This window comes from Schistocerca nitens, chromosome 8 (genome assembly GCF_023898315.1).
Source record: "Schistocerca nitens isolate TAMUIC-IGC-003100 chromosome 8, iqSchNite1.1, whole genome shotgun sequence".
In the NCBI taxonomy this organism is placed as follows: Eukaryota; Metazoa; Arthropoda; class Insecta; order Orthoptera; family Acrididae; genus Schistocerca; species Schistocerca nitens.
In genome coordinates, this window is record NC_064621.1 from 380,301,677 (window position 1) to 380,327,117 (window position 25,441).

The following is a 25,441-nucleotide window of genomic DNA, read 5'->3' on the forward strand; positions in this document are numbered from 1 at the left end:
TTTGTCATCGCCATACTGGCGTATCACCCGGCGTGATGGTATGGGGTGCCATTGGTTACACGTCTCGGTCACCTCTTGTTCGCACTGACGGCACTTCGAACAGTGGACGTTACATTTAAGATTTGTTACGACCCGTGACTCTACCCTTCATTCGATCCCTGCGAAACCCTACATTTCAGCAGGATATTGCACGAACGCATGTTGCAGGTCCTGTACGGGCCTTTCTGGATACAGAAAATGTTCGGCTGCTGCCCTGGCCAGCACATTCTCCAGATCGCTCACCAATTGAAATCGTCTGGTCAATGGTGGCCGAGCAACTGGCTCGTCACAATACGCCAGTCACTACTCTTGATGAACTGTGGAATCGTGTTGAAGCTGCATGGGCAGATGTACCTGTACACGCCATCCAAGCTCTGTTTGACTCAATGCCCGCATCTCGTGGTCGTGCGGTAGCGTTCTCGCTTCCCACGCCCGGGTTCCCGTGTTCGATTCCCGGCGGGGTCAGGGATTTTCTCTGCCTCGTGATGGCTGGGTGTTGTGTGCTGTCCTTAGGTTAGTTAGGTTTAAGTAGTTCTAAGTTCTAGGGGACTTATGACCACAGCAGTTGACTCCCATAGTGCTCAGAGCCATTTGAACCATTTTTTTGAACTCAATGTCCAGGCGTATCAAGTCCGTTATTACAGCCAGAGATGGTTGTTCTGGGTACTGATTTCTTAGGATCTATGCACCCAAATTGTGTGAAAATGTAATCACATTCAGTTCTAGTATAATATATTTGTCCAATGAATACCCGTTTATCATCTGCAATTCTTCTTGGTGTAGCATTTTTAATGGCCAGTAGTTCAAATGGCTCTGAGCACTATGGGACTCAACTGCTGTGATCATCAGTCCCCTAGAACTTAGAACTACTTAAACCTAACTAACCTAAGGACATCACACACATCCATGCCCGAGGCAGGATTCGAACCTGCGACCGTAGCAGTCGCACGGTTCCGGACTGCGCGCCTAGAAACGCGAGACCACCGCGGCCGGCATGGGCAGTAGTGTATCATTTTGTACACGATCGCTCTTATACGCCCATTATCAGGTGCTATACTGAAAATAGCACCCATGCAGTAATACACATAAAAAAGCATAAAAGTCCATATAAAAAGTGACACCAGACAGCGCTACGGATGAGGGCCTGGATAAAGAAATATGCAATGAATACCAGGACACTTATACTTCGTGATGTGACCCCGAACGCCGCGATGAACGAGTATAGCGGAGAGCAAACTGGTAAACCAAAGTGGCAAAAACACCACCATCTGTTGACGGGAAGAAGAACACCGGGCGACTAGCCCGGCCGTTCACAATTTGAATTAGTGATTTACTTTTAAAATGAAAATAAAAACATTACCTAGAAAGTAAGTTGAGAAACGTTAAAAGTGCATTGTGAGTGGTAAAGTATCATATTGAACTGGGCGGTACACAACTGTAGTAAAACTGAGTGGAAGCTGGCTGCATAAAATTTATGTAGAAACCGTAAAACGTAATGAAAATTTTCCCTTTCCACGAGTGGCACGCAGGTTTTTAGTTTAGTGAGGATCCTTATGGCGATGTGGAACAACACGCCACAGTCATCAGCTAAAGGAACTTACACATGCCACTCCTATTTAAAAGCATTCGCTACTGAAAGAAATGGAAGGTAGCAAAACCTTACAGTCCACACTGTCAAAAACTACTACGCCAATTAATAGCTAGCAGCAGTACCACTAAAGGGATACATTAAAAATGGGGCCAGCTTAAAACCTGCTAACTAAAAGTCAAAAACTAATCGAGGCTCACATAAGATGAGACCTGAGACGAATTTTACATCAAGAAAGACAGATAAATTTTAAATTAGTGAGGACGTAAATAATGACGCAGCACAATAATGCGCCATAACCAAAGGATAAAAAATGAAAAACATACAAACTTCTATTACATGCTTACGTGACTAGTCATATATCAGCTGGACACCACCAACAAACAAATTGCCGCAGTAGAGTTTCCAGGTTACACTGTTCTTACCTGGAATTTTGCCATGGTAGCATGGTACAATGACATAATTTTAAAAAATTCCAGACGTCTCTTGAAAAATGCAGTTGTACCAACTTTGTTGTATGGGATCGAAAGCTGGGTGGATTCATGTTACCTTATCAACAAGGTTGAGATTACGGATATGAAAGTAGCTAGGATGATTGCAGGTACTAGTAGATGGGAACAATGGCAGGAGGGTGTCCACAATGAGGAGATCAAAGAAAACTGGGAATGAGCTCTATAGATGTAGCAGTCAGGGCGAACAGGCTTGGATGGTGGGGTCATGTTACACGCATGGGAGAAGCAAGGTTACCCAAGGGACTCATGGGTTCAGCAGTAGAGGGTAGGAGGAGTCGGGGCAAACCAAGGAGAAGGTACCTGGATTCGGTTAAGAATGATTTTGAAGTAATAGGTTTTACATCAGAAGAGGCACCAATGTTAGCACTGAATAGGGGATCATGGAGGGATTTTATAAGGGGGCTATGCTCCAGACTGAACGCTGAAAGGCATAATCAGTCTTAAATGATGATGATGATGATTCCGCCGTGTATTCACCTTCTTCTAAAGCAACATGGTAGTCAGAGATTTTGATGTAGCGATCATCCTCCCTGCCGAAGATGAAATGGAACATTGGGTATTTTCGGAAGATTCTGCCCTCTAGGAGTCGCGTACCTACAAGTGGCGGATGGAAGAATCAACTACATGTAACGAATGTGTCAGTAAGACATAATACTATTTTATTTGGTCAACTGGCCAAAATATCGAAACGAAGTTTTGAGCAAATGATAGTACCCGGAAGGGTACGTAATGTTCTGCATGATTAATTGTCTTAACTCTTGTATCAAACGAAGTACTGAAGGAAGTACGGTTTCTTTAATGAAACAGTGTAGCTTTTTGAACGGGAATCGGAAGTTATTACTAGCAAGAGTATAGTGTTATATCGCTTGTTAGTGGTGGTTTTCCGAAACATATTCGAGAATACGCTACAACTGCAGTGCGACACGGCCAGAATTGACGATTACAGTGTATAATCCGCCAAGTTCGGCTTTCTTGCCACGCTTCGTCGTTATAAACATATCTCATCTTGATCCTACTTGACATTGTATAGACACAGCGTCAGCTACGATTTTTGTAAATTTAACTATGCGGTACTTCTAGTGTACCAAAATAGGCTTTGGAACACTAGAAGTTAGCATATAGTTCCATTTGGAAAAATCGTATCCGACCCTCCATTTCGTATAAAGCAGGGCCAAGAGTAAATACGTCCCGTATCGAGAACGTAGACGTATCTTCTTGCTGCATCTAGCGACGGAACTTTGTGTGAGACAGTCGCTTGGCTCTGTTTACTTCACAGTAGCCACTGTGGATGGTATGTCTTTCAATTTTAGCACATTTATCGGGTACTTGAGCGTAAATTTTCAACGACAGTGGTAAACAGTCGTTGCATCAATGCAGTCGTCTTTTCAACTTCTATTTAAAATATTATTCTACTTAATAAAACTATACTTGCTCCTACACTTCGTTTCATAGAAAAGTTAATAATGTAACTAATTTATGTGTCCCTCTGCATACCATAATTTTCAGAAAATGTTGTTTCGATTTCTGAAACAGATACCAAAATTAAAGATATGCTACGTCTCACGTAACTTACCCTGAAGAGGGGTGGTCAGAATATGGCGAATAAGGACTCTTTGACCAAAAAGGACACAGACGTCTGCCACCCTAAAGGCAGACGAAGTAGCCACCCTTTGGTCCCGTAGCTGGATTCGGCATATTCTTCCACTTAGCTTGAGATGGATCCAGTGTTTATTTTTGCCTATCTGTCTCCCCTGACTTCCTCTCGTTCTCCCCCGACCTCGATGCCTTTACAGTATTCAAAGACTCAGGGTGTCCTTCTAGTTTCCTTCTTCAAATTCTTCAAGCGACTTATGAATGTGGAGTCTTTATTGGCTTGGTGAAGCCTGCCTTCTTCGGGGAGTTACCCATGAATACAAATTCAGATTGAGGGTTTAATCGATGGGCCAGTAGCCCATCCTCGATGAAAGAATTTGCAAAACGACCAGTGAGAATTCACGAAAACAGGTGAATAAACCACGACGACGAATAATGCAAGGGAAAAGGTCTTTTGGATATTGGGACGTACAAGGTCTGAATACAAAGTATCACGAAATATTCAAGACAGTAAAAGACTTAGCTTTGAGTGATATAAAGCGAAAGGGAAATGGATATGGAAAGAAAGGAAATTATACATACTCTTTTCAGGACAGTCAGTAAAGATAACATAGCAAACGCTCTTAACGCAGATGAAGAGTGTGAAGCGAGTTTGTAGTCGGGTGCTTGTCGATAAAAAGCTGATAACACTTGATCTTGAACTACATGTCAATAAAAGTTTGATAATTTGTGTGTAAGAAACAAAAGACACATGCAAAAAAGATGATACGTTTTCTGATAGAATGGCCACCCTGCTTGACAAACAGGACGAATGTGTTGGTAGCAAAAAGACTTTTTTGTTTTGTTTTTTGTAGGATACATACAACACAAGCAAGAATGGATCGGAAATGAGTGTTAGCGGACCAGCTATAAATTTGCACAAAAATTTACAATTTTCATCTCCAATTGGCCATTGGCAGGGAATTATTTCAACAAAATAAAATCAACATATAGAATCAACAATAATGTGAGGTATGTACCTTGGGCTTCGCGTTCCCAGGCAGCAATAAGGACTTCAATGAACTTCATGCAAGTATTGGTATTTGCCTCTTCACAAACGGCGCCCTTACTGATCACCTGTGACGTGAGTTGGTTGGTTGGTTGGTTTTGGGGAAGGAGACCAGACAGCGTGGTCATCGGTCTCATCGGATTGGGGAAGGATGGGGAAGGAAGTCGGCCGTGCCCTTTCAGAGGAACCATCCCGGCATTTGGCTGGAGTGATTTAGGGAAATCACGGAAAACCTAAATCAGGATGGCCGGACGCGGGATTGAACCGTCGTCCTCCCGAATGCGAGTCCAGTGTCTAACCACTGCGCCACCTCGCTCGGTTGACGTGAGTTAAAACGTGGAGAGGTGCTGTAAGTACTGGTATCCATATCCATCTGTTTACAGTATGTCATGTAGTTTCCGTGGAGTCGTCTCCTGAAGCTACGTAGGTTCTTATGAATAACCCCATACACATATCCCTATAAACATATAAGGCGGTTGCAAACTGGAGGGAGAACTGTCAAGTTATTCTTCTGCGAAGAGGAAATGGCGACTACAAGGTTGTTTGTGGCCGAGGATAGCAAACGTATTACGTCTTTAGAAACTTAGTGGAGGCACACAATCGATGAGGTATGGAGATAAATGGAAATAAATGTAGGAAAACAATGCAAAATATGGTCATAGGAGTAGGAGGGCATGATTTAAAAATCGAGAAGGGATTCATTAAAACTATAAACTTACATACGTACTGCGGCAACTAACTGACAACGAATGGAAGAAATGTTCAAGATATACTGAATAAAATAGGGAAAGATAAAATAATAATTAAGCTGCTACATCTTGAATTATAAAATGACAATATCTTAATTTGCAAAGAACTAAGTGTGCAAGAGTTTTGAGAAAAGCCCTGTGTCATATGAAGCACAAGTTTACACACTGAGAAAGGAAATGGAAAAAGATGTTCACCAATGGAGTGTTGTTTTGGATAGTGTGTTGCCTAACCACAATAATGGACATGGTTAGCAATTAAGACACATGTCCAGTGAAAAGAACGTGTGTTGCAGCAGTGTGATACTAATGGATGGGAATAAAATATGTCAGAAGCTGGGGACTTGGCCACGGACAAGATCGTTAATAAGAGGTACGGCTATGAAGAACGGGAATCCGTGAATTTAGGAGGCCAAGTAGAAAAGGCGTTTGACTGATACTGATCTGCGTAATACATGCAAAGATACAGTCACAAATCCCTGTACAGTTCTTTTAATTTCTTTTTGTAAAAAATAATTGTTTCTCAGGATGAAAAAAAAACAGAATAATTAGTTCACGTTATATTTTTTTATTTAATTTTTTTTTCCTTCATGTTTATATGCCTTGTGACGACATGCCGAGGCTTCCATTCTTGTACTCGTCTGAAGAAGAAAGCTTACAGATTAATAGTCCGTTGACGTAGATGTCTTCAGAGTTGGAGCTTTAGTTTCTATTGGACGAAGATAGAGAATAAATCAACTGTGGGTCGGTTTTTTTTTTAAAAAAAATACCTGGACAGTTACCTTAGTGATGTACAGCCTACAGGAAACTTGGGTTAATCTAGACTGTTCGGCGACAATTTAAAAGTTACTCCTCCTGAATACGTTTGATAGAGATCTCATAAGCACATTAAACTCATCTCAGCTGTTAAGCCCATTTATGTGATGATACATTCGTACTACCACCTTACATTTTGCACCATCACTCTCCACTGCAGTTGAATGTTCCTTGTGCGCACCGACTGTTCTTGTTATCTGTCACATTTGTACAGAGTGAATGTTTCAGAAAAGTGGAACCGGGATAATTGTGGAAGACGGTTATGAAAGTGCTTAAAGCTCGAAGATTAGGTACACAGTCAATATTTAAGTGAAACTGTCTAACATAAATTGAAGGTATATTTGGCATGGAGGTTGAACAGCGAAAGAATAAAGGGGTAACAGAGGAAACGAAAAGATTAAAAGTAACAGCGGACGAAAAAGGTTGCTGACACTGTGAATCTAGGAACGGGCCTGGACGTCTATAAGATAAAATTTCGGTCCAACAAGTACTAATTATTGAATGCCTTATGTTATTATATAATATTAAGTGTTACTAATATGTGATTTAGGTTCTTTAACTGCAACAGTCTCACTGTGTTTTTGAATTTTATTCCGGTAGTTGTTAAAATGCACTGCAAAAAGGTAGAGAACAGTTGAACTGGAACCTTCTTGTGCGGTTGATGGACTTGGTTGGGTTATGATTGTTAAGGTACATTTCATTGATGATTTCACGGCCTGGGCTAGGGAGGCGGTCAAAGTTGCTTTGGGAAAGCATATGGTGGGTTCAGTAATATACTGATACTGAACGTGGGATGTTTGAAAGAGCACGGACAACAGGCCAGCGGACTCGGTCATCGGAGATATAACAGGACGTGGGAACTCACGTTTCCTCAAAAAATAGAAGAAACGAGTATGTAGTAGCTGTAGGAGGAGATGTGGGAGCTTTATGTGTTGGTGCAGCATACAGGTGAGAGTAGGTAGGTACAGAAAGTGAGGCAGAGTGTGTGTGATTCTAGGATTTAAAAAGAGCGGTCAAACCTAGGAGAAGTGGAGGATGAAATAACTTTGACTCAGATGATGATGGTTGGATGAGGATCTTCTATGTAATGATGACGATCATGAGATTTAGCCACCGTGTTCATTCCGTTACCAGTTTTAGCCGATTGTGAGCTTTATTTTGGATGATTAATTATTGCTAATTCCTGGTTTATCGACTGTTAGTAGGCCTAATTCCCAGAGGAGTGCCAGCTTTATGTAACTCTCAAGAGCTTCTACAATTTAAATTTGAGTATATATTTGACGTCTTGAAAGACTGAAACTGAGCATTATTGTTTCGTTCAGCCAGCAGCGACACTGTAATCTGTAGTGAAATGTTGTGTGTCTGTTGCAATCCACAGGCCAGAAGTTCGCCATCCTGGAGGAGAAGGCGGTGCTGTCGTACGTGCTGCGCAACTTCCGCGTGGAGACGGTGGACAGGCTGGAGGACCTCCAGCTGATCGGCGAGCTCGTCCTCAGGCCCATGAACGGCGTCAACCTCAGGCTGCGGCCGCGGTAGTGCAGAGTCTGTGGCGGCGCCTCTACGTGCCTCCTGTTCGGTCCGCCAACAGCGCTTCATGTCATCATTTTTTCATCTCGTGATCTGTCCATTTTAATAATCTTGTACATATATGTTTCTACATTTTATTGAATAAATATTATTTTGTAATTTATTTAGCTTCGAGGAGATACATATAATCATAATTAACAATGTTGAATGTTATGAGCTTTACACGCATTGTAATTGGGGGCGAATCTAGGTGGCAATCAATTGACTGGAAACCGACGATCTCTCAGTTCAATTCGTGATGGGAGACATCATGGCATTCAGATTAAAGAGGTTCCAGCCCTCTCGTGACTTTCATCTTAGGTAGCAGTAGGACTGTTAATTTGTGACATCACGCTGGCACTAGTGTCGACGAGTCACCTAACGTCACACCTCTAAGTTGAGTGAAACGACTGTTCAGGCGAACCAGTACGCAACCATTCTGCGGCTAGCAGATTCTAGCGCAGCTCATAGATGCGTGCACACTCTGCGAAATCATGTTGGCACGTTGGGCGAAATGAGTGATGGTAGTCCGTTGTGCACAGAGTTTTTGGATTTTTTTTTAAATCATCAGTATTCTGACTGATTTGATGCCCCCCCCCCTCGAATTATCCCCATCTCTGTTTCCCTCTACAGTTTTTACCCTTTACAGCACCCTCTAGTACCATGAAAGGTATTCCGTGATGTCATAAGAGATGTACTATCATCCAGTTCCTTCTTGTCAGTGTTTTCCGTATATTCCTTTCTTCGCCGATTCTCCAGAGAATTTTCTCGTTTCTTACCTTACCAGTTCACATTCAGCCTCTTTTTGTGGCACCACATCTCAAACTCTTCTATTCTCTTCTGTTCCGGTTTTCCCGCAGTCCATGTGTCACTTCTATGCAAAGCTGTGCTCCAAACGTACATTCTCAGAAACTTATTCGTCAGATTATGGCATACGTTTGATAGTAGTTGGCCAGTAATGCACTTTTTGCCAGTGCTAGTCTGCTTTTTACCCCCCTTGCTCCGTCCATCATTGGTTATTTTGCCGTCTATGCAGCAGAAATCCTTAACTTCACCAGTTATGATGTTAAGTCTCTTGCTGTTCTCACTTTGGCTACTTCTCCTTACTTTCGTCCTTCTTCGATTTATTCTCAATCCATATTCTGTACCCACTAGACTACACATTTCCTTCGACAGATCCTGTATTTCTCCCTCACTTTAATTGGGGATAGAAATATCATCAGCGTACCTTAACACCGATAGCCTTTCACCTTGAATTTTAATCTCACTCTTGAACCTTTCTTTTATTTCAGTCTTTGCTTCTTTGACTTATAGCTTGAACGATAGGGGTGAAATACTACATCCCTGTGTCATATCCTTTTCAATCCGTGCGCTTCGTTTTTTGTCTTCCGTTCTTATTGTTCCTCCTTGCTTCTTGAATATGTAGTATATTACCCGTCTGTCCCTATGGCTTACTCCCATTTTTCTCAATATTTCGAAGATCTTGCACCATTTTACATCGTCGAAGGTTTTTCCAGGTAGACAAATCTTATGAACATGTATTCATTTTTCTTCAGCCTTGCTTTCATGCCTTTAAAATCCCTAAAGCCAAACTGATAGTCATCTAACAGATCTTAAATTTTATTTTCCATTCTTCTGTGAATTATTCTTCTCAGCAACTTGGATGCATCACCTGTTAAGCTGATTCTGCGATAATTCTCACTCTCGACAGTTCTTGCAATCTTGGAAATTCTGAGAATGATGTTTCTCCGAAAGTCTGACGGTATGTAGCCAGTCTCATACCTTTCACACGCCAACGTAAATAGTCGTTTCGTTGCCACTTCCGCTAACGATTTTCGAAAGTCCGAGGGAATGTTACTATCCCTTCTGCCTTATTTGATTTTTACTACAGCCCACACAATCGTTTCGAGACTGTCAGCAAATGTATTAACGTTTATAACAATTCTTTCTTATTCTCGCGTCTCCGTTGTACATTTTTAATTACGTAACATGCTTCGACCACCCTGCATAATCTTCAGACATAAGTATTTGTGTCAACAACCCGTTTTGTCTGTGCCAGAACCTCACATCAGGGTAATACTTACATCTGAAGATGATCCAGGGAGATCATATTTTAAAAAGTACACAACTGAGTCTGAAGAATAAATGAGATGTGTTTTAAACTATAATTGTTAGTTGCCCCTCCAGCAGCCAGCAGATGTGGTGTGCCTTCAGTCAAATGACTCTACCAAACATTTGAAAGCCCCCTACTTCTTTTTTAAATAATCTGAATACATAATTGGTATAGCGTCAGTAAAAATATTCTCAAAATTATTCCGCCTTTTTATACGAAAGTGAGAAGTAGGTAATGAAGGCTGATTATCGTTGGTACAGACAACTACATGGTTTTCCACTAAACCCAGAACTTCATTTATATTTACTGTCCAAATGTTTGTACAGAGTTCCAACTATACTTATGATGTTAGACACAACTACGGCTTTCTTATTAAGATTTCAGTAACTATATATTTACGCTCAAAGATTAGTTTAACATTTCATTTGCCGTTACTAATCACTGGCGGCTTAACGGACCAATCACAAGTTCGCCCTGAACGTTAGACGCGAATCCGGCTAGCTCTTTAGTCAGTAACCCGTCCGTATTTGTGCTGACAACCTGTTGCTAAGACGGATTACTTTATGTCATTCAAATTAAGTGAAAATTCAAAACAGGCTCTGGAAATGTTTGTGTTCGTAATTGTATAGTCATCAAAAGCGTGTGGAGAGAATTTGTGAACTTTGATGGTGCTCGATAAGTGATGGTTAGAATCCGCGATCTTTGATGAATACAGTGATTTTAGACTGGCTCTCATGTGATTTACAATAACATCAATATTCATTTTAGTGATTTTGAGATTGAGAGCAATTTTGAGACTTTATGGAAATGGCGTTGATATACACACACCAAAAAAAGTTTTGTATCAACCCGGTTCCCAGAACTCCTGAAGATAGACGTTGACTGTGGACATTGCATCACAGACACAGTCCCTTTGACTGTTCAGAGATGTCACTAAACCCGCCATAAGATCAAAACAACCATGCATGAGCAGCGCCTTTTAGACGGAGGTGGTCCGAAAGTCGATCCAAGGAGGTACACTGCTCGTGTTGCGTGTTGTCTGTAGCTCAACCAAGCCTAGACGATCAATATTGCGGTTCGATCGCGTCTACATTGTTCCTTTGTGCCACGGAGGGCTCTCATCAAGGGAAGTGTCCAGGCATCTCGTAGTGAACCAAAGCGATTTTGTTCGGACAGAATGGTTCAAATGGCTCTGAGCACTATGGGACTTAACTTCTGAGGTCATCAGTCCCCTAGAACTTAGAACTACTTAAGCCTAACTAACCTAAGGACATCACACACATCCATGCCCGAGACAGGATTCGAACCTGCGACCGTAGCGGTCGCTCGGTTCCAGACTGCAGCGCCTAGAACCGCTCGGCCAACCCGGCCGGCTTGTTCGGACATAGAGGAGATACAGAGAGACAGGAACTGTCGATGACACTCCTCGCTCAGGCCCCCTAAGGGCTACTATTTCAGAGTACGACAGGTACCAACGGATTATGGCTCGGAGGAACCCTGACAGCAACGACACCATATGCTTTTCCTGCAGCCACAAGATGTCGTGTTACGACTCGAACCGAGCGCAACTGGCTGAATGATGCGCAACTTCACTTCGGACGTCCATGGCGAGTCCATCTTTGCAATCACGACACCCTGCAGCGCGGTACAGATGGACCCAACAACATGCCGAATGAACCACTCAAGATAGTCATCACGTTCTCTTAACCGATGAGTGTCGCATATAGCTTCAACCGGACAATCGTCGGAGACGTGTTTGGAGGCAACCCGGTCAGGCTGAACGTCTTAGACACAGTGTCCAGCCAGTGTAGCAAGGTGGAGGTTCCCTGCTGTTCTGGGGTGGCATTATGTGGGGCTGACGTACACGCCTTGTGGTCACGGAAGGCGCCGTAACGGCTGTACGATACGTGAATGCCTTCCTCCGACCGATAGTGCAACCATATCGGCAGCATATTGGCAAGGCATTCGTCTTCATGGACGACAATTCGTGCCTACATCGTGCACATCTTATGAACGACTTCCTTCAGGACAACGACATCGCTCGACTAGAGTGGCCAGTATGTTCTCCAGTCATGAACCCTATCGAACATGCCTGGGATTGATTGAAAAGGATTGTTTAAGGACAACGTAACCCACCAACCACTCTAAGGGATCTACTCCGAATCGCCGTTGAGGAGTGGGTCCATCTGGGCCAACATTGCCTTGATGAACTTGGGGATAGTATGCCACGACCAATACAGACATGCACCAACACAAGAGGACGTGCTACTGGATATTAGAGGTACCAGTGTGTACAGCAACAGTCCTCGCTGTGTGGTGGTACAACATGCAATGTGTGGTTTTCATGAACAATAAAAAGGGCGGAAATGAGGTTTATGTTGATCTCTATTCCAGTTTTCTGTACAGGTTCCGGAACTCTCGGAACCGAGGTGATGGAAAACTTTTTTTGATGTATTTATTTCCACCTGCCATTCTGTTATTCACTGTTCATTGCTCGCATGTTAGCATATGCGGGTCGCGGGGAAGAAAACCAGTGGACACATCGAGACAACTTTAGAAAACACGAGGTAAGCAAACCTCCCCTTCTGCCCAGCGAGGAAAAAAGGGATACTTGTTAAAATTTTTCAGTGTGAATTGGTCAACGTAGTCCTATACATGCAACAAATTACAAAGAACTATTTGAACAGTTAGCATAGCCCGCATCTCGTGGTCGTGCGGTAGCGTTCTCGCTTCCCACGACCGGGTTCCCGGGTTCGATTCCCGGCGGGGTCAGGGATTTTCTCTGCCTCGTGATGGCTGGGTGTTGTGTGCTGTCCTTAGGTTAGTTAGGTTTAAGTAGTTCTAAGTTCTAGGGGACTGATTACCATAGATGTTAAGTCCCATAGTGCTCAGAGCCATTTGAACCATTTTGAACAGTTAGCATTGTTGCGGTAGTAAGAGATTGTAAATTAGAACTTTTTATTGAAATTCATTCACATTGCCACTGCAAAGTGTCGCGGTAGGAGCATTCGATATCTCATCTTAATTGGTTATTTAGTTAAGCAGTGGGGCAAGAGATTGCCACATCCTTATACCATCTGTAAGAATATTTGTACTCTTTCTTATAGAGAGGATACGTGCAATGAGGACGTAAAAACTCGCTTTGAGTGCAATAACAAAAAAAAATAGTCTCACTCAGGGCAGAATACTAGTTCCGTTTCTGTTCAATGCATCCCGATGGGAGGCCATTTACGAGGTGCATTCAAGTTCTAAGGCCTCCGATTTTTTTTCTCCGAACTGGAAAGAGATAGAAACATGCGCATTGTTTTAAAATGAGGCCGCATTCATTGTCAATACGTCCCAGAGATGGCAGCACTGTACGGCTGATGGAATTTTACCGCCAGCGGCGAGAATGAGAACGGTTTTAAATACTTAAAATGGCGACGTTTTCCTTACTTGAACAGCTTGCAATCATTCGTTTTCTGAATTTGCATGGTGTGAAACCAATTGAAATTCATCGACAGTTGAAGGAGACATGTGGTGATGGAGTTATAGATTTATCGAAACTGCGTTCGTAGGTGTGACAGTTTAATGAAGACAGAACATCATGTGACAACAAACCGAAACAACCTCGGGCTTGCACAAGCGGGTCTGACGACATGATCGAGAAAGTGGAGAGAATTGTTTTGGGGGATCGCCGAATGACTGTTGAACACATCGCCTCCAGAGTTGGCATTTCTGTGGGTTCTGTGCACACACTCTTGCATGACGACGTGAAAATGCGAAAAGTGTCATCCAGGTGGGTGCCACGAATGCTGACGGACGACCACATGGCTGCCCGTGTGGCATCTTGCCAAGCAATGTTGACGCGCAACGACAGCATGAATGGGACTTCCTTTTCGTCGGTTGTGACGTGGATGCCATTTTTCAATCCAGAAACAAAGCGCCAGTCAGCTCAATGGAGGTACACAGATTCACCGCCACCAAAAAAATTTCGGGTAACCGCCAATGCTGAAAAAATGATGGTGTCCATGTTCTGGGACAGCGAGGGCGTAATCCTTACCCATTGCGTTCCAAAGGGCACTACGGTAACAGGTGCATCCTACGAAAATGTTTTGAGGAGCAAATTCCTTCCTGCACTGCAACAAAAACGTCCGGGAAGGGCTGTGCGTGTGCTGTTTCACCAAGACAACGCACCCGCACATCGAGCTAACGTTACGCAACAGTTTCTTTGTGATAACAACTTTGAAGTGATTCCCCATGCTCCCTACTCACCTGACCTGGCTCCTAGTGACTTTTGGCTTTTTCCAACAATGAAAGACACCCTCCGTGGCCGCATATTCCCCAGCCGTGGTGCTATTGTCTCAGCGATTTTCCAGTGGTCAAAACAGACTCCTAAAGAAGCTTTCGCCGCTGCCATGGAATCATGGCGTCAGCGTTGTGAAAAATGTGTACGTCTGCAGGGCGATTACGTCGAGAAGTAACGCCAGTTTCATCGATTTCGGGGGAGTAGTTAATCAGAAAAAAAAGTCGGAGGCCTTAGAACTTGAATGCACCTCGTATATATGCTGATAACATAGCCGTAGCTGCCCAATGCAGTAAATTCGAGGAAGTCGAGGAGAAATTAACTAGCAACCTTCAAATATTAGGGAATTACTATCACCACACCCACCTGAAACCAAACGGAACAAAGACGCAGGTTTGTAGTTTCCAGACAAGAAACAAAGGAGCCAAAAGAAAACTCCACGTGAGTTGGGAAGGTCAAGAGCTAGAGCACTGCTACCCAGCCAAGTGCTCAGCCATGAAGTGGACAAAATTCTGTCTGTCTTGAACGGTACTGTTTGGGTGCTAGGCAAAATGTCAGTGCTAGCGATAATATCATTCGTAAACTGACTAACACAAACTGAGGTGCTGACCCACAAGTGCTTGAAACGATAGCCATTTCACTCAATTGTTTCAGCAGTGGAATATGTCGCGTCTGTGTGGTAGAATTCGGCCCACGTGAAACACACTGATGTGGACATAAATGAGTCCTGCTCTATATACAATTTGTTTTTGGATGTTTGCTTCTAAAGTCCTATGTATATATTTATATCCATGAAACACACTACACATTTTAAATAATGACTAACGCAATATGGCGGCTTAAACCATTTTATCCCTTCATCCGTGATGGTGGTCCAAGACCGAAACCGGTAGAATTTGGGTTTAAAATAAAGACAGCTGATATGCTGCATTTTATTCATAAATGAGTCATCTCGCAAAATATCACGATGTACGAAATCTACCCTGTCAGGAATTGCTCCCCCCGGTACACAGCGGCAAGTAACTGCCGCGGTGGAGACGAAGAAACAGATGACAGATAATCTTCAGCCTCTAGGCGGGCGCCGACAACAGCCCAGGCGGCTTAGTACAAGGAAGAGCTTCCTTTCGACGTCAGAGCTAAACAACTCACCTTCGAAGACTTCAGTTATGGAAGGAGGAAACACCAAACCCTATCCCGGAGCTGAAGGAGAAACTGACTTGCCCAAAGTTCAGAACAAGCAGTACCCCGCTAGATTTACAGCTAGCAAATCATAAGGCCATCAGTGTACCTGATTACTCGGGAAAAAATATTTAAACTGTAAATTGTATTACAGTTGACTTATACTAGATATCAATGTTTGATGTTCTGGACACAGGAAATAAATAAACAGATGATATAACACCTATTTACAATGAACATGGAGTAGAATAATTCTTCTGAACATGTTCGCGATCTGCAGGAATTCTCCCAGTTCTAAGAAGTGCAAATCTATCTTATACTTGCTGTAACATGCTTTCCAAGTATTTGAAAATACTCCTGCTGATAGCAGCTTATCTGAAAAACAATTCTTCTGTAGGCAAAACGTGTCTAATGAATCGTGCTTGCGTTAGCTACCTCTTTCAGTAAAAATACACGAGCTAGAAACATTCCAGGAACAAGTGTTAATTTTTAGTAATGACTGTGGGATTGAGAAAACTGAAGAGAAATCTATTGTAACTTCTTATTATTATTCAATAAACATGTAAGAAATTAACATACAGGGTGACAGTTATTTAATTACATGAAATAAAATCGTCATAACTTCTGAACGGTTTGCGTTAGGAAGTTCAAACTGCGCAGTTGGCCACGGGTCATGATGGGAATAAGTATGCGCATGCGCCTTGTTATTTGTTGGCCATTTGCACGTGAAAAGTCACGGTACAGCGTGCCTGAGAGTATTAAGAGTATAGCGCTTTTGAAGGCCTATTATCCGAGCAATAACAGCCCAACTGCGGCTCAAAGGAGGTTTGTGACGGACTTCAAGCTGAAGTCAACCGGTCCAGTGTACTAACAATTAAGTATTTGATTCGCATGTTTGAGAGAACGGGTAGCGTTCGTGATGACAGTGTTGGCAATGTCGGTCGTCCTGGAAGGGTGAAAACGCTTGATATCATAGAGAAGACATGCGGTGTGTTTCAAACTAGCCTCAGGAAATCGACCAGAGGAGCTACACAACAGATGGAATCAACCAGGAGACACTGCAACAAATTGTTGTTGAAGACCTGCATTTCTTTGAATACAAAATTCAAACCCATCAGCCAATATGGTCTAGGGCCATGGAAAAAAAGGTTTTGTTTCGCCAACTTTAATGTCCACAGAATTGACGAACAGAAATTTACGTGAATATGGTTTGGTTTATCGACAAAGCCCACTTTCATTTGGATGGGTTCATCAATAAGCAAAGTTGGCATAATTGGCCAAATGAGAATCCGCATTTCGCTATAGAGAGATCTCTTCATTCTCAGCAGGTGATTGTATGTTGTGCAATGTCCAGTCACGGAATAATGGGTCAATATGCCTTGACGACAAGGCTACCAAGCAGCACGTGAAGGTTTTGGAAGATGATTTCATCCCTATTATCCAAAGTGACCCTAATTTCGGCAAGATGTGGTTCATGCAAGACGGAGCCGACCCCATCGAAGCATGAGAGTGTGCGATGTTCTGGAGAAGCCCTTTGGGGACAGCATTCTGGCTGTGGGGTACCCAGAGGCCACCCGCATGGGCCTCGACTGGCCGCCATATTCTCCGGATCTGAACACATGGGACTTCTTTTCGTGGGACTATAATAAAGACAAGGTGTACAGCAATAACCCAAACCACTGATGAGCTGAAAATAGCTACTGAGGAGATCATCGACAGCATCGATGTTCCGACACTTCAGCGGGTTATGCAGAATTTCGCTTTTCATCTGCAACACGTCATCTTCAATGATGGCAGGCATATAGAACGTGTCATACCCTAAATCCGAAAATCTGTAGTGACGTTTACATGCTGAATAAAGTGTGTGCACTCCGTAAAATGTTCAAATGTGTGTGAAATCCTACGGGACGTAACCGCTAAGGTCATCAGTCCCACACTACTTAACCTAAATTATCCTAAGGACAAACACACACAACCATGCCCGAGGGAGGACTCGAACCTCCGCCGGGATCAGCCGCACAGTTTATAACTAATTTATGTTTTTTTTTCGTATAGTTCTATTACTGTCACCCTGCATATTTGTTAAATAAAATGAATATTTGTGAAACCAATGAAAACATTTTCCTCTTGCGGCCCTTACCTAAATACACTGCAATGGGAGGGGGGATTGCTACCTGGGATACTAAAAACTCTGTACACCCCTGACCTAGAGGACAAGGCCGAAAGCTCCATTAGGAGGTCTGCGCATAATGGTGATGCTGGATATGGAGCAATCGCAACGCTAGAAAATTATAAAGAAATGCTGGAAGACCTGCACAGGATTGACGATTAGCGCAGGGCTCGACAGTTCACCCTAAACGTAAATAAAGTATCCTATAATGTATACATAAGCAGAAATTTCCTTTATGGTATGATTACACTGTTGTCGAATAATCATTAAAAGTAAGTATCCACATTCATAACGTGTTTACGAGCTTGATATCGCGCAGTATAAAGTGGAATGACCCCATAAACTAACCACAGAAAAATCATAATACAGACTAGTTCCTCATGAAGAAAGTGGTTTATAAAACCTTCGATCGACCCTTACTTGCGTATAGGTCGTCGGTTGGGACCCATATGAAAAAGGATCGATTGAGAGCAGAAAATTGCGTTTCGCAACGGCTGGTTCAGCAAGCGTGAATATTTCACGGGGATGCTCAATGGCAAAAACTGTAAGAAAAGCGTTGTTAATCACGGTGTAATTTACTGTTAAACTTCCGACATAGAAGGTCAACCGGTACACTTCTTCCTTCTACGTACATTTTGCGAAAAGACCGCGAAGGTAAAATCAAGGAGACTCGAGCTGACGCAGAGGTCTACCAACAGTAGTTCACATGAAGCACCACTCGCGACTAGACCAGAAAAGATAGACAAAGTACCCTGCGCCACACATCGTAAGGTTTGTTACAGAGTATACATATGATGAAATTCCAGACATTAAATATGTCCAGTTGTACTACTGTACAAGAGTATATGGTGTGTGATGGAGGGTATTTCCGGTGCCGCTATAACTTCACCTTATGCCTATTGTACTCCATAACGGTAATTGAGAAAAATGACTGTCGGTACGTGATGTCCTTAAATAATAGTCGTGTTTCTGCAAGTGGAAGTTACTGGAGCTTTCATCTTTTCTATAGGCGAGCGAATGCCGGAGATATGAGGACAGCAGGTTCTGCCGGAGATTTGCGGGTATCGCCTTCGTTTGCGAGAGCCCATGTTGGTCAGTGTCATGTACTTTAAAACAGATCTTTGTTTCTGCCGTACCCTGTAGAATCAAATAGGGAAAAATGTTTTAAATATTTACAAATTTAGTTTTTGATCAGCTCGTAATAAATGTTCCCGTAGCTGAATGTCCTGATTCCTTACACAATTGCGATAAATTCGTGAGATTGACGATCGTTTTAAAGATTACCAGTTCTTGTATAAATACGACGTATTGTTCGAAATGGATGCAGTTTTCTCACAGCTGCAGCGTAAAATACTCGAAATATTTAATTCGACAAGCTAAAACTGTATCATAATATTTAAAATAATTATTTAAATAAAATGAGTTTTTAATGTACCGGTACCGTGTTTATAAAATGCCACAAAAAGTGAAAAATAATTTCTCCTAGCCCCATACAGATTCCCAACACCATACGAATCTGAAAATTTGTGATTGTGAATTTTTAATAGCTATGTTGTAAGATTTAAATCCAAAAAGGTGAAAACTCTGGATGCATGCTTTAGAGACTACTAAGAAGCTGAGCTATTCATGGATCAGTTACGTTTTGCATGATCCCCACGTTCTTCGTTATAACTGTTACAAGTATTTTCATAGCTATTATTAATAACCAATAAAACATTTCATGATTATCTGTATAGGATTAGGAATCTGTATGAGGTAAGGAGAAATTATTTTATACTTTTAAAATCGATCTAAAAACGTGGCATATTAAAACTGATTTTATATTAACAGAATCTTCCGTCGGTTCTTGGTAGAACAACATTATAATAATAAATGAAAAGCACCAGTTTGCTTTTGTTCTACAATATTATTTTTATTGCTAACCGGTTTTCGGCTTACAAGGCCATCTTCAGGCATTTACTGAGTATTATCACCAAAGAAGTTAAATGTTAGCAGACAACATTGGAAGAGAAGCAACACATCTAGGGTGAAGTAGAAATATACAGTGAGTAACATCTTTGCAATGAAATAGTAAAAACTGAACAGTACATAAATAACCATGGAGTTGACAGGAAAACCTTTAGCACAAAATAAGAATAGCATGCCTACATAACAGTTTCTATTGATAAACAAAACTATTGAAATAAGATAAAATTAGTACTAGGCAAGGCTGCATCAAGAGGTATGAAACATGGAGAGTGATACAGAACCAATTAAAAAAGAAGAGACAGTTGTCAATGTAAATACAGAATACATGAGGAACTTAAGCCATATCAATACGATAAACAGAAATTAATAAATGCAGGAAAATTGAGGTGTTTGAGGGAACCTACAGTTTGAGAGTGTGGTGGTACTGCATTTTAACATTAACATTATAATCAAAGCAGTGGCTGTATACCAGTTTACATTAAATAAATGAGCAAAGTAAAATATGAACAGTATTTGATGAGACAACTACAAGGGGAGTTAAACATGGACAGTAATACAAGTACAAGTTAAAAGCAAACCCTTAACTATTGAAACTACAGCATATGTGGAATACAAAGACAACTGCAACAAATAAAACAACTTAATGACTACAGGAAAATGGGAATATGTAGGAAGAGAGAGTGTGGGAAGTAATGAACAACAAAGATGATTATATGAAGTTTAGGAGAGGGGAAGTGTTGAGTTGTGTCTGGTCATTTAGGATGAGATCTGGACTGTGAGCAAGATGTTTGTTAATTTCCAGGGCTTCCAGCAGGTTGAGTTTATGGCCTTTGTTTGCTAAGTGAAGTACATGGGACACTGGCTGGTAGTTGTGACCCTCACTCAGTACATGCTCAGCAAATGCAGAGTCTGAATTCTGCAACCTCCAGCTGCGTTTATGTTCAGCCAGCCTAGTTGTTATGTCTCTGCCTGACTGACCAATGTAAAATTTGTCACAATCAGAACAGGTGATTTTGTATACCCCACCGTTGGCTAATAACTGGATCTTATCTTTGCTATTAAAACACACACTGGGCTGTAGTGTTCCTGACATAGTAGGAAACCCTATACTTGCAGGATTTCAGTGCTTTGGCTATAGTCTGTGATACCTGACCTAGAAATGATAGAGTACACCATTTCTTGCAGACAGTGGATGGGGAAGCAGGTGGGGCATAGAGGAGGGGTATAATTTTCCGTTTTTGTTTCCTGTGCAAGATGTGGTCAATAAGAACTGGATTGTAGCCATTGGCTGAGGCAATACATTTTATTGTATCTAACTCTGCTTTAAAATCATCTCTGGACATAGGGATGGATATGAGACGGTGTACCATACAGTGGAAAGCTGTATGTTTGTGAGCTATGGGGTGTTGTGAACAAGAAGGTATTACTGTGTCTGTAGTTGTTGTTTTTCTGTAAATTTTGAAACAATGTGTGTGTGTACCGATGTCAATGGTGAGGTCTAAGAAGTTTATGGATTTGTTGCCAATTTCCATAGTGAACTGTATAATTTTATGTTGACCGTTTAGGTTTTTCAAGAATGTGTTGAGTTGTCTTGTAGTACCAGTCCACATACACAGCACATCATCTACATATCTAAACCAGTATTTGATGTTTGCACTCAAAGGTTCTGTTTTTAGAAAATTTTGTTCAAAATGGTCCATAAATATTTCAGCTAACAGTGGACTAAGAGGGGAACCCATAGCTAAGCCATCTAATTGTTTATAAAGAGTGCCTTGGAACTGGAAATAGTTCTGTGCAAGGCAGGTCTGTGTGGCCAGTCTCAAGTCATTCAATTCCACAGGACTGACATTAGACTTGTGCATCAGCTCTGTCAGAATGTCAATACATTCTACTACTGGTATGTTAGAAAACAAACTGCTGACATCAAAGGATACTAATTTATCACTGTGTGAGACAGATATACCTTTTAACTTGATTACTAGGTCCACAGAGTTTGAAATACCATGCTTTGGTTTAAATTTAGTCTTGCTCTTAATTAGGACATCAAGTTTACTGGCTAGTTTGTAGGATGGAGCAGTGAATGATGATACAACTGGACGAATAGGAATATCTTGTTTATGCAGTTTAGGAAGGCCTTACATTCTAGGAGGCAATGGGTTCATATTAGTTAACAGTTGTACTTCAAATTCAGAGAATATGCTTTTGCATGAAATGATTGCATATTTAACATCCTCTTTGAACAATTTAGTAGGGTCTTTAGGAAGGACTTGGAAGCCTGTGGTATTCAGGAAATCATTAACTTTATCCACATAATCACATTTGTTCAAAAGCACAATACTGTTGCCTTTATCAGATTTTGTGGCAACGATACCTTGTTGTTGTAATTTCTGTTTTAAGGACTTGAGGGTGTGAAAGTCAATAGACCGTGGGATGTTACACACGAATTTGGTTTCGTTCTTTAGTGCATTGGCAACTATATATTTTGCAGTGGTGTCTTTCGTTAAGGCATATTCAATATCAACTTTCATAACATCCAGTTGTTTTTCTGATGGAGGGTGGGGAGGAGCATATTTAAAACCTTTTTCAAGCACTTTTTGTTCTTTTGGGGACAGAACCAAGTTCGATAAGTTAATTACACGTCGCGAAAAATTTTTTTGTTTACAGTTTGAGGTTAGAGGTTCACTCACCTTCCTAATCATAGATAATTTCTTGTTCTGACGCAAAAATAGGTCGTGAATAAGATCACTTACACTTTGACGAACTTCTCGATCGAAAACATCAAACTCACACGGGTGTAACTTAGATGTGATTGCCATATGTACCACTTTTAGATGTGTACACACGTTGTCACGAACACGATACCATTTCTTCATTTCTTCCTTTATCCACGTGTATCTTGCGACGTCAACGGCTTTGTTTGCTGCGGCGGATGTTCCTCTTGACTTTATGGAGACGTATTTTGGCGTAATTTTGCGTTGCAAACACTATTTGTTAAACCAAATGTGTTGTGTTGATTTAGCTTTTTGTCTCAGTAATCTACTGTAAAAGACGGATAATTGTGCTGTTGTGGCACATTTTATCATATTAACAGAATTTTCCGTCGGTTCTTGGTAGAACAACATTATAATAATAAATGAAAAGCACCAGTTTGCTTTTGTTCTACAATATTATTTTTATTGCTAACCGGTTTTCGGCTTACAAGGCCATCTTCAGGCATTTACTGAGTATTATCACCAAAGAAGTTAAATGTTAGCAGACAACATTGGAAGAGAAGTAACACATCTAGGGTGAAGTAGAAATATACAGTGAGTAACATCTTTGCAATGAAATAGTAAAAACTGAACAGTACATAAATAACCATGGAGTTGACAGGAAAACCTTTAGCACAAAATAAGAATAGCATGCCTACATAACAGTTTCTATTGATAAACAAAACTATTGAAATAAGATAAAATTAGTACTAGGCAAGGCTGCATCAAGAGGTATGAAACATGGAGAGTGATACAGAACCAATTAAAAAAGAAGAGACAGTTGTCAATGTAAATACAGAATACATGAGGAACTTAAGCCATATCAATACGATAAACAGAAATTAATAAATGCAGGAAAATTGAGGTGTTTGAGGGAACCTACAGTTTGAGAGTGTGGTGGTACTGCATTTTAACATTAACATTATAATCAAAGCAGTGGCTGTATACCAGTTTACATTAAATAAATGAGCAAAGTAAAATATGAACAGTATTTGATGAGACAACTACAAGGGGAGTTAAACATGGACAGTAATACAAGTACAAGTTAAAAGCAAACCCTTAACTATTGAAACTACAGCATATGTGGAATACAAAGACAACTGCAACAAATAAAACAACTTAATGACTACAGGAAAATGGGAATATGTAGGAAGAGAGAGTGTGGGAAGTAATGAACAACAAAGATGATTATATGAAGTTTAGGAGAGGGGAAGTGTTGAGTTGTGTCTGGTCATTTAGGATGAGATCTGGACTGTGAGCAAGATGTTTGTTAATTTCCAGGGCTTCCAGCAGGTTGAGTTTATGGCCTTTGTTTGCTAAGTGAAGTACATGGGACACTGGCTGGTAGTTGTGACCCTCACTCAGTACATGCTCAGCAAATGCAGAGTCTGAATTCTGCAACCTCCAGCTGCGTTTATGTTCAGCCAGCCTAGTTGATATGTCTCTGCCTGACTGACCAATGTAAAATTTGTCACAATCAGAACAGGTGATTTTGTATACCCCACTGTTGGCTAATAACTGGATCTTATCTTTGCTATTAAAAACACACTGAGCTGTAGTGTTCCTGACATAGTAGGAAACCCTATACTTGCAGGATTTCAGTGCTTTGGCTATAGTCTGTGATACCTGACCTAGAAATGATAGAGTACACCATTTCTTGCAGACAGTGGATGGGGAAGCAGGTGGGGCATAGAGGAGGGGTATAATTTTCCGTTTTTGTTTCCTGTGCAAGATGTGGTCAATAAGAACTGGATTGTAGCCATTGGCTGAGGCAATACATTTTATTGTATCTAACTCTGCTTTAAAATCATCTCTGGACATAGGGATGGATATGAGACGGTGTACCATTCAGTGGAAAGCTGTATGTTTGTGAGCTATGGGGTGTTGTGAACAAGAAGGTATTACTGTGTCTGTAGTTGTTGTTTTTCTGTAAATTTTGAAACAATGTGTGTGTGTACCGATGTCAATGGCGAGGTCTAAGAAGTTTATGGATTTGTTGCCAATTTCCATAGTGAACTGTATATTTTTATGTTGACCGTTTAGGTTTTTCAAGAATGTGTTGAGTTGTCTTGTAGTACCAGTCCACATACACATGACATCATCTACATATCATCTACATATCATCTTCATATTTTTATTGAAAGAATTATTTTCAGGCTTTTGGTCTTGGTTGTGTGAAATTACTCAATCAATACCACACATTCTGATAAGATTAAAGGAAAGACGTCGTAAATTTCTGGTTAAGCATATCAATGATGACGAAAAAGAAACAGCGTAGACCACTGCATAGCTCATACAATATACATCGTCAAATTTTTGTTTATTTGTAATATTTGTAGAAGTTTGTGGAGATGAGTAAAGAATAAATAAAAAAGATTATTAGTCAAGACTTTAATGGACGTCAGCGTTACCCATAGTGGATTGTGACTTGGGTCCATTCTCAAACTTTATGACAAGGTTTGTACTGTTGCGGAACTTAAGTCCTGTACCTCTCGCTTAATTACCTCCTTTTCAACACAAAGTTCACACTCACTATATTTACACGCTATCATACGCGCAACGTGTGACACATCCGTAAATAGAAGATTTCCAAGTTTTTTTTTTTTTAGAAGATTGCCTGTAAGAACACAAACAAATTGACTATTCGTAGTTCAGTTCAGTGCTGTTTAACACTTGATGCATCCGTTTGTTTTAAGCTATAAAATTGAAAACGGTGGCAAATTTTAGTTAAAGATTTTATCTAGTGTCTTGTTGGCTCTTTAATTATGGAGAAATGTTATTGCTGTACTGAATTTGCTGCAGCTACTTGTTGTTTAAAACTACTGAACATGATTCAAAACTTTTAAAATTGTGTGTGAAATCCTATGGGACTTTACTGATAAGGTCATCAGTCCCTAAGCTTACACACTACTTAACCTAAATTATCCTAAGGACAAACACACACACCCATGCCCGAGGGAGGACTCGAACCTCCGCCGGGTCCAGCCGCACAGTCCATGACTGCAGCACCCTAGACCGCTCAGATAATCCCACGCGGCTTCAAAACTTTTAATTAAGTATTATTTTGT

At 41.2% G+C, this 25,441-nt stretch overlaps 1 protein-coding gene across 1 annotated transcript in view; it reads left to right on the forward strand.

Moving 5' to 3' along the window:
- LOC126199253 (cytochrome P450 4C1-like) overlaps positions 1-25,441 on the forward strand; it is a 213,027-nt gene that overhangs the window by 45,942 nt on the left and 141,644 nt on the right. Inside the window, exon 12 of the mRNA XM_049936050.1 lies at positions 7,721-7,799. Coding sequence (XP_049792007.1) covers positions 7,721-7,799 — 79 coding nt within the window. The remainder of the gene's footprint in view (positions 1-7,720; positions 7,800-25,441) is intronic.